This window comes from Phytophthora parasitica, assembly GCF_000247585.1.
Source record: "Phytophthora parasitica INRA-310 unplaced genomic scaffold supercont2.68, whole genome shotgun sequence".
NCBI lineage: Eukaryota > Oomycota > Peronosporomycetes > Peronosporales > Peronosporaceae > Phytophthora > Phytophthora nicotianae.
In genome coordinates, this window is record NW_008649054.1 from 251759 (window position 1) to 262250 (window position 10492).

A 10492-nucleotide genomic window follows, 5' to 3' on the forward strand; every position below is an offset into this window, starting at 1 on the left:
GCAGAGTAAATGGAGATAAACCGTCTGGTGCTGGATCTAGTGGAAGTACTCAGTCGCTAAACCCGCCAAATCGGAAAGCACGACAACGCCCACCACAACGGACAGGATGTCTTCACTGTAAGGGGGAACATTGGTTGCGTGGTTGCCCGGTGGCGACACCAGAACAAAAAAAAAGTTGCTCGAAAGGCACATATGTCTAAGAGTTGGAAGGTGAAGCGATCTGCAGTTCGTAATTCGTTGGTGACAGCTAATGATTAAGATGGGTGCGCCAAGAGGTCAGCCAACGAACCTGACGATGAGGAGTATACTGTCCTTATCAATGGCGTGGTGGAGATTTCAATGTGTCCAGATACGGGTTAAGAGGAGTTTTTACTAGGGGGGGGGGCAGTGATGAAACGCTTGGGTATTGATGTCAAGCGGGCATTTGAACAGTTAGCGAACACTCACATCGAACTGAACCAAGACGACCTACCTGAAGCGCCAGTAGTCGGTGACGTGGCGGACGACGAGATCGCACGGGAGCTGGAACGCATGTGCGAAGAGGTGAAAGTGGTGCTGAGTGACGACCAGTACACTGAATTCCGGGAGAAAGTGACCAAACTAAGCAAGGCGTTTCATAGACTATGGGGACTAGGATTGGTCCAGATGAACCAGCATTGGTTTAACCTTTGGTGGTGACACTGCAGACAGGGGCCGAAGCAGTACGTTGTAAACCTCGCCGATACCCGCCAGCACAATTGAAGTTCGTGGGTGAACACGTCGCGCTGTTACTGAAATTTGGGTTTGTAAAGAAAAACAACCTAAGCAAGTGGGTATCAAACGCAATACCAGTTCGGAAATCCGGATGCAAAGACGAATTTCGAGTAGCCAATAATTACACAAGGGTGAACAACAGGACGGTCCCCATAGCTGGCACGATGTCTCACTTTTCGGGTGCGGCTTACTTGCTATACAAAAAAGGATGAAAACAAACCATAGGCTAGGTGAGATGCATTCCAATACTAAGCGATTTTTTTTTTGCGATTACAAACAAAATGGGCAGTCTGTCTTCCTTGTGTTGTCAATTGGTAATGCCATGTGACTCTCTCACATTGTGAGAAGAGGTATGTCACGTCATCTGACGCAGAGGTCAATCGTGAAAGAGCTTGCCAGTGACGTTTAGGCCATCGCGATCTGCTGCGTTGATCAATGCTGCGAGCTGGCCAACTTCAAATTTCATATCTTGTCTGTTTCGAAAACGAACAGTCCACTTGAAGACGCCTCTGGGTCCTTCACAATATATCCAGTCCTCAATCTACCCGGTACGTTGCGTCTGGTTATTGCACCACCCTCGCCTGTGCACTATTGGCATAGTGATATTCCATCCTATGGGCATTGACGGCTTTTTCACTAGATCTTTCTCCAGTTTCGACACTGCATAGTAGCCCGTGTCATCTTCCTGTAGTGCGTTCCGAACCTTGCGTTATCCCCCACTCTTCTTTCGGGTAGGGAGATGGAGTACCGCTGTCTTTAAGTCATACCTTTCATCAGCGACATAGCAGCAAGAACGTGGCTACATAGCCATCCAGACGTCCAAAATCCTTTGCAGTCACATTGATACCGCGAGCGAATGGCTCGAATCTGCGGTACATTATCAGCAATGTCAGAATTCACTTTAAAAAAAAGTAAAAGTACACAATTACCTGCTTTGCAGGGATAATTGGATTCAGATCCAAGCGGAATGCAGCCGTGTAGACCGGTGGTACCACTTGTACTTCGTGTAATGATAAGTAGTACAGCTGACAGTCGGGAACTCTGGATCCCTTTCGAAATTTCCCTGACTTTGAGTCCAAATACCTAAGTAAAAAACACATTAATTAAAGTAGAACCGAGAAGTTACACTTAGCGCAGTCTTTACCGTTCAGCACGCGTGGCGTTGACTACCTGGCCTGTTGCATTGTTGTATCGCACAGCGTACTCCCAAGTATTGAAGACGAATGATTTTATCTTCTGCTCATCGTCAGGGTCTATTTTCTTGAACACATTTTTTTTCTTTTGCGAAGATGCGTGCGTGTACAACCATTTCCCCAATTACTGGCCCCTCAGCAAAGTGAGTGAAGCTCTTCATAGGTTTGTCGCAGTCGAGGTAAAGCACGGGAGGCAGTGTATCGTTGCAAACCACGGGTGTAGCAGCGTGTTTGGAGGGTACGCAGACAGTTTTAAGGGCTTGATGGTGAGATTCGATTGGGTTTTGGGAAGGCAACACCGCAGGAGCTGCCAGCGTGCAAAACCATGTCCCCCAGCGTTTGCCAAGGTACTGAGTAGTGAACCACGAAGCATATTCCTTTTCATGTTTAGCGATCCAGAATTTCGTACATTGTTTCACCAATGCGAGAAACTGCTGAGGAAAACGAGCCTCCCATCCAACCGAAGAAACATCAGGATCAGTGCACATCCGCGGACTTGTCCACTCCATCTTGACAGTGAAATTCGAAATTTCCCAAGCATTTCTACTGACTTTTTTCAGCGAAGCCTTTCGGTTTTTGAGCATAATCTCGTCCGGGATCTTCGCCTGGAATGCCATTAATGCAGCCAGAAAAATGGTTCTGCATCCGAAAATATGTCCTACAACTATGTCCTACAAAATGTCCTGCAACCTATGAATATGTCCTACAGAAAGTCCTACAATGATTTATCAAATATTCAGAAAAAGGTGAAGCAACCCAAAAATGTGCAACTCGCTTGCATATCATAACCCTGAGCCTATTTTTCTCAGGCTTCAGCTGCCTCAAGCTTCGTCCTATGAGCAGTGCGTCCCATAATTTTACCATCACAAGATAACGGATGTTGTAACAATAGCGGGGTGATAAGTTGACTTTAGCTCAAGATCGTAAAGCGATTACAAACGAGTGCGCTAATGACCGGCTATAAATGATTACAACATTTCTAACACCCCGTACACTAATTCGTATGTAATGGTGTGAGAAACAAAATCCAAGCACTTATTAATAAGTGTTTAATTTTTTTTTACCATCTTCTCCAATTCGCAGAGGTATAATCTCAAGATCAAAGGTTACGGATAATTCAAATTACGTAATGAGTTACAGCATTATGTAAGCTGCCAGGGAAGCTTCTTAGAAATTTGTTTTAATGCCTGTACTTGAAAAACGTTTGCTCAAGTTAATTACGTAGTCATTCTATAATATTCCGACAACCAAGACAAGCCTCCTCTGCTTTTTCAATGTTTCACAACGGCTTCAAGTACTCGGGTAACACAAATCGCAAGGACACTAATTACTACCAATGCTCAAAGTACAGATCAACTCAGTGCAAGGGCAAGCTCATCGTCGCCAGCGGACATGCAAAAGTGACGGCTTCGCATACATGTCAAATTTCTGCAATACCCAGCGTTATCGACAGTACGGAAGAAATGAAGGGTCTCATCGAAACAGAAGCGCTACTGGCGAAGACGACGCTCCCAAGTCGGCTTTGGGAAAGACTCTCTCTTCAGATGACGAAAATGCATCCGGATCGAGCCGTGACAGTCATGCCACGTGACGAAGCTATTAATTTTATTGGCTACGTTCGCAGACAGGCCAACGGTGGGGATGTGTTCCGACAAATTGAAACGTCACCCTACGTTAACGTTTCGGATTTGGATGATCGACTCTTTCTCCAATTCAACACGTTTTACAACAATAACGGCAAAGCTCAGCGAATCGTCGGTTTGGGTCATCCTGACCTCATACGTCTTCTCAAGATTCGAGGCGTCTCGCTATTCATTGACGCAACTTATAGCATCACACCAGCCCCGTTCAAACAAACACTAATAGTGATGGGACACGACTCAAAGTTTGACGTGTATCTTCCGGTACTCTACATTCTCCTGGAAGGCAAGGATGAAATGACATACACAACAGTACTGCATCGTATCAAGATGTTGACTGGAATGAAATTGTCTCCTGGAAGTGTCACTTGTGACTTCGAAACAGCCCTTATCAACGTAATACGTGATCAATTTAAGGGAACACGAGTAATTGGCTGTTTATTTCACTGGAAACAAGCTATTCGTCGCAAGCTGATAGATCTTCGAATTCCAGTAGAACAAATCAACAAGGCAATGACGCGCAGTGTGATGGATTCTCTTACTGTGATACCTATTGACGAGATTCAGAAAAAGGGAATTCCCTTTGTCACGTCATTGATAACGTCACATGGCTATCGCACTGAATGGGAATCATTTTGGAGTTATTTTACTCAAATTTGGTTAAAATCGTTTGACCCCGAGCTTTGGAACGTCAATGCTTATGTCGATAGTGAGATGCACTTGTAAAATCGAACAAACAATCCGATTGAAAGTTATAATTGCGCCATCAAACGTCACATTAGAGATGCCCATCCCGAAATTCTTGTATTCGTCACCAAATTAAAACTGGAGGCTGCAAAATATTTGCAAATGTGTGATGACATATCAATGGAAAGACGTCGTGCTCCCGCTCATTCCGATAAAGTGACATTAACGATTCCAGCAGCGTATTACGACTTTATTATACCTGTTGCTAATCGAGGGAAAAGAAAGCAGAACCAAGGTAAAATGACAAGAAAAAAGAAAGTTATCTCAAAAAGAATATTTGTACGAAAAAGCCCGACTACTCAGCGTAAGTAGATTGAAATAATTTTTAATACATGGTCATTAATCGGCCCTGCATATTGTCCTCAAGTGCAGGACATTTTTTCGGATGCAGGACCGTTTTTCTGGTTGCATTAATTTCTCCCCTTTGCCTGCTTCACATTGTCCTTCTTATACTTTTTCAACAAAAAGCAGTCGAATGCGTTGGCGCCCCGCACCTCCTCTCAACATACTATCGACTTCTGGCTTCAAGGACATGTCTATCCCAGAGCGCTTGCGATGAGTGACTTCGCCCTCATGCTCTCCATGCTCCTCTACAAAAAAAAACAAGTAGTAGAAGCAACCGCTACTACAGCAGAGAAGTCTGTACGCTTGATAAATCTGATCCTTCGCTCACAGGAGGCATGCGAGATGCAGCGATACAAACTGACACGCCTCGGAGGCTTTCCGTAAGCCCGAAGATGCTTGTATTCAGATGAATCCACACAGTGAAGAGCTGTTATGGCGTCCTCTTCAGATGCATGAGTTGATATATCCTCATAGATCGGTCTAGCTTTCCCCGATACGCTTGCTATTGCCTCAAAAGCGTCGTCGCTCATCAGGACACAGGCACTCCGATATTAGTGGTGGGCCAATACAACTGTAATGTGTGAGGAGGGTCGTTTTCTGTGGTGTGTGGGAAGGGTCATTTATAAGCGTGGGTGGTTACATAGAGCAACTGCTAGTGTTTTTTTCGAATAATTATAGTAAGCTACCATCAGCCGGTTTGCTCAGATTGAGCGTCCTCATCATCTGATTGTATCACATGGTATTAGTAGTGGAAGTCATCCGGAATTTCTATGTATCCGTTTCCATCTTTTTTTTTGTAGCGAAATAAGCTTAATCCTCACTTTTCAATTATTCTAAGCTCCGCTGCTGGCATAAAATTAATCGCCAAGTTAGATATGTTCAAAGGGTTCTGGTAGGTAATGGTAGCTGAGGAATCAGAAGAGATGTTCTGCGTTATGACATACCCGCCGCTACAAGTCCCTCAAGGTGCAACAGATTCGGCGTTGCATTCTCAGAATCAAATGAAAACCGTGTACAAACCGCTACTGAAGAAGGGCTCTTATCAAGATTGATGATATTATTGTCTATGAACACACTGAGGAAAAGTTCCTAGCCAATCTCAAGTTGTCTACGAGCTTACTACCAAATATCGTCTCAAGCTGAACGCAAAGAAGAGCGTACTCATGGCGTTTGGAGTGTCTTGGTGTGGGCGGAAAATAGATGGTAATGGGATCCGACGGGGTTCTGAGAGGTTATCAGCCTTCGTCTCACTTCCCATGCCAAAAACAGCAGCAGACCTTCAGCGTTTTCTGTGTGCCTGTAATTGGATTAGGGAAAGTGTGGTCGACTATGCCAGAGTGTTTGAGCCCATGCAGGCTAAGCTTAATACGACACTGGTCAATCGCAGCAGAACAAAACGATCGACAGGTTATGTTTCTCTCGAATGGACTAGAGGTGAACGGAGTGCATATACTGGAGCTCTCCAGAGTATCGTTAATGCAGCCAAACTATATTTTCCTTGAAAATAAGACGACATTGTGTCTTTTACCCGATGCAAGCGATCTTGGATGGGCAATTATCTTAATGCTTTCACGATAAAAGGAAGCATAATGCCCCCTTTTCCTAATTTCCAACTAAGTACGGCGATGTATCCATGGTAACCCTTTCGCGAGCCACTTTAGTAAACTATAGTGTACAACTCTTGGATAGTGGGTATCAAAAGGAGGCATTATGTATCCATGTTAACCCTTTCGCGAGCCACTTTAGTAAACTATAGTGTACAACTCTTGGATAGTCGGTATGAAAAGGAGGCATTTTGCCTCCTTTAAGGCGAGTGACGGACCACCTTCAAATCTTCCAAGTGTGATTTGCTTGTTTTCTTTATGCCCATAACAACCTGTTGTAAACGTACTTAATTATAAAAGAAGGCATTTTGCCCCCTTTAACCCTTTCGCGATAAAGGGAAGCAGAATGCCCCCTTTTCCTGCTTTTCAACTAAGTACGACAATGTATCCATGCTTAACCCTTTCGCGATAAAGGGAAGCAGAATGCCCCCTTTTCCTGCTTTTCAACTAAGTACGACAATGTATCCATGCTAAAGGAGGCAAAATGTTTTCTTTTATAATTAAGTACGTTTACAACAGGTTGTTATGGGCATAAAAAAACAAGCAAATCACACTTGGAGAATTTGAAGGTGGTCCATCTCTCGCCTTAAAGGAGGCAAAATGCCTTCTTTTGATACCGACTATCCTAGATTTGTATACTATAGTTTACTAAAGTGGCTCGCGAAAGGGTTAACTCAATTGTGCGTCTGGAAAGAAGGGATCCCAGTTGAAGAACAAGCTCATGAGCTTTTGATTTGCCAGGGTGGAGGTTTTAGAGGATCACAAGTTTATTGGTCTGTTGAAGAAAAATAATCATATCCTGTTGTACGAGCGTGCATCTCATATTTTGGAGCGAGAAGGTAGATTCAAGGTTTTCTATGATCATTCTAAAATTGATCCAGATATTTTCTCCGTCAGAAGACGTGAAGAAACACACGCGAGGGAAGTTGCTGCGCTGGGCTCTGCGTATTTCATGACTTCGATACACGATAGTCCACATAGAAGGTTAGCACAACCTGTGGGTTGATATAGTATCTAGATCTCTGATAATGGATCCCATTTCCGCAATACCATGATGAATGAACTTAAGAGTAGACTCGGTGCCCTTTGTGCCAGTATATACACCGTGGTTGAACGGCACAGCCGAGAGGATAAACCGATATATATTACAAGTAATGGGATTAATGCTGTTGGAATTCCAGGTAAACCTCAAAACAATTGGGAGTATCTTTTGTCTGTCGTGAAATCTAATCTCAATCAGACACCGGTGCGATCGTTAATGGGAAAGTCGCCGATGGAAGTGTTCACTGGACTAGATCGTGAAACAGTACTCAGTGTGATCTTGAAGCCGACCACGCGAACAACACAACACAAAATAGTACAAGGCAGAGCAGTACAATATGGAGCACAGTTAAATGCTCTTACATCGATTTTAACCCCTCTAGCCCCGCTTCCTGTATTCTACATGGTAAGCACTTTCCTTATCCTGTATAATACAGGATAAGAAATCAGGAGATTTTGGCCCATAGTGAAACCAAGTGTCTTCATACAAAGTTCAAGTCGTGTGCACCAATAGGCAGATGGGCAACTTTGTTGCTACCCTCGTGGGGTATAATTCGTGGCTGAGAGTCTCTCGAGATTTAGAGATTTCGAATTGGGGAAGCTTGGGTGGCGGTTTGAAACCCTGAAGGGCCTATCAACTGAGAATCGCTTCTTCATACCTGCAGGATGGGAAAAACGACCGAATGGCACACACATGGTTGACTATTTTGATGGCGCAGACGAAGTCTGGCAGCATGTGCCAGTTGAAGGTACGCGTTCGCTTCAAATACGCATTCTATTCATCTACTAATACTACCACAGTTCTGTACGACGAAGCCCCTCCTGCCAAACGCCCAACACCTGAACCGACGCGGGCCGAGACGCCCACGCCATCACCCGCAAACTCGCCCACCGCGAATCCACCAGCCAAAGCGCCAACCAAATCACTCGCGGAGATGCCACCTGCTAAAGCGTACTCGAAGGCTCCGACCAAGTCTCCCTCCGAGTCCTCCCCAATAGCTCCGCCCAAGCCCATGTCCAAGTCTCCCGCAAACCCGCCCACCAAACTACCCGCCAAAGCCCCTACCAAATCACCAGCAAAGACCACACCTAAGATGCGCGCGCGAAAAGTACCCCCGTCGACACCGGTCTCACCTTCAACGATGAGTCCTACACGTGAACCACCGACTCGGTTGGGGCGTGGGCATCCTGAAAGCGTCGACATCTCGGTGGGTAATGATCAAATGGACTCTGGGGACGAAGATGATGACTATTGCGTCGACGACGATGATGGGGAATAGGAAGTTGAAGGCACAAGTGGGAGCTCTGCGAGCGAGGACAAATCGACAAGCGATGAAGAGGACGCAGTAGATCTTTCTGCTGGATCCCCATTTGACAAGATGACCAAGGAGCAGTTACGCGAGAGTGCCTAGGCTGGCTGAACGACATACTGCGAGGCCGACAGTGCGTACCGATCTGTACTATACAGGAGATCGCCGATTTGATGTACCTCTTACCCAGTATTCGACACTAATCATACTTGTTTGTGTTGTGCTATAGATTTTTTTCTGCAATTACCCGCTGCCGAGCTCGCACACGCAACTGCTGCACCCACGGAGCTAGCACAAGCACTGAGGAACAGTTTGGAGGGGCTATAATTCTTGTTCTTGCCAAAGTCCATGTGGCTATCGATTGCCACTGAGTCAAACCGATATCAGCTACAGTATCGAACTCTCGCGGCGGACGGGATTATGGCTCATCAACGCCGGATCCAAGAGAGGGTACAATATGAAGACATTGCAGCAGGTGCAGAAGGAGCAACTGTCCTTCAAGCCCATCCAGGCGCATGAGCTCGTCACTTTCATCGGCCTTCTGTGTGCTCGGACGTTGTGCCCTTTTCGAGAGAAGATTTCGAAGCGCTGGGCTGTAGATGCACAAGGCGCAGTTTCCAAAGGGACGTTTGGACGATACATGTCGAGGAGGCGCTTCGAGGAAATTGTGAGGTTCCAGCACTTCAGTGACAATCATGGCCCCGACGCGCATAAGTACAAAACCTGGAAGATCAAGCCCATCGCCGACACGATCAACAGCACCTTCAAGTTAGGTATGACGGTCGGCCAGCGGATCGCGTTTGATGAAGGGATGATTCCCATGAGAAGTAAGTACAACCCCATGCGCCAGTACCTGCGTGGAAAACCACACCCTTGGGGAACCAAGTGCTTCCTGACGTGTGATGCTGACGGCGGCTACTGCTACAGGTATGGTACGCTATTATTCCTGTTTTCTACATGATATCAACATACAGTGTTGACGTGTTATCATGTACAGGGCGGAAATTTACCAAGGTCGACTGAACAGTGATAGGGCTGACCTGAATCAAGGCCCAAACGCTGTACTACGCAACATTGAAGAAGTCCTCGATGGGCACCCGAAGCGACGACTTATTATTACGGACATATTCTACCCCAGCGTACTGCTCTCCTCCATCCTCCTGCAACGTGGCCTGTATCATGTCGGTACAATCCAGACCAACAGACGTGGTTACTGCAAGTCGATCCCTTAGAAGCAAGCGAAGCGGCCGAAGTCCATGGTGTGAGGGTCGTACCGAATCGCTCGGTCCAAGGCAGAACCCAGCATAATAGCCGTGTCCTAGATGGACAACCGGCCGGTGCACTTCATCGCAACCGGCTACAGTACGCAACCAGCAACACTGTCGAGACGGGCAGATGCCGATATTGTCGAAGCTCCAACGCCACAGCTTGTGAAAGACTACCAAGACGGCATGGGCGGTGCGGACGGCCAAGGGCAGATCCCCAGATGACAGGGCAGAAGTTAATGGTTCGATAGGTTGGACCTTTTCGAGTGATTGAGGAACTCCCGACAAGTTTCATGATTGAGCACATACTCACAGGCGAAAGTACGGTGTCCATGCAATTCATCTAACACACTACGCTGACATCATGCTTGACGTTACTGAGGAGTTGACACATCTTGTAGCACTTTAAGATATCAATTTGGGTGTTCGGGCAGTGGTTATTTTACATGTCTTTTTACTTTATTTCTGTGGAAACGCTTGTAAAAATGAAAAATGAATTACAACGCGGAATTATGTACGATATATCAGTGACTGTTCGACAGTGCATATTACGGCGCGTACGCGATGACCTGCCATCAAGCTCGTCAATCGGTG

General features: G+C 45.9%; 3 protein-coding genes across 3 annotated transcripts; 2 read left to right on the top strand and 1 right to left on the bottom strand.

Annotated features, from left to right (window-relative positions):
- Positions 1–390: 390 nt before the first annotated feature.
- PPTG_24108 (hypothetical protein) lies at positions 391–678 on the top strand (the record flags this gene model as incomplete). The annotated part of the gene is made up of 1 exon (XM_008915204.1): positions 391–678. The coding sequence occupies one exon, from the start codon at positions 391–393 to the stop codon at positions 676–678; it is 288 nt and encodes a 95-aa protein (XP_008913452.1).
- Positions 679–1509: 831 nt separating this feature from the next.
- PPTG_17457 (hypothetical protein) lies at positions 1510–2563 on the bottom strand (the record flags this gene model as incomplete). The annotated part of the gene is made up of 4 exons (XM_008915205.1): positions 1510–1620; positions 1683–1836; positions 1898–1989; positions 2057–2563. 4 exons carry the CDS (start codon positions 2561–2563, stop codon positions 1510–1512), a joined length of 864 nt encoding a protein of 287 aa, XP_008913453.1.
- A 5454-nt stretch (positions 2564–8017) lies between these two features.
- On the top strand, positions 8018–8735 carry PPTG_17459 (hypothetical protein; the record flags this gene model as incomplete). Its single annotated transcript, XM_008915206.1, has 3 exons — positions 8018–8072; positions 8125–8531; positions 8604–8735. 3 exons carry the CDS (start codon positions 8018–8020, stop codon positions 8733–8735), a joined length of 594 nt encoding a protein of 197 aa, XP_008913454.1.
- Between the last annotated feature and the right edge of the window lie 1757 nt (positions 8736–10492).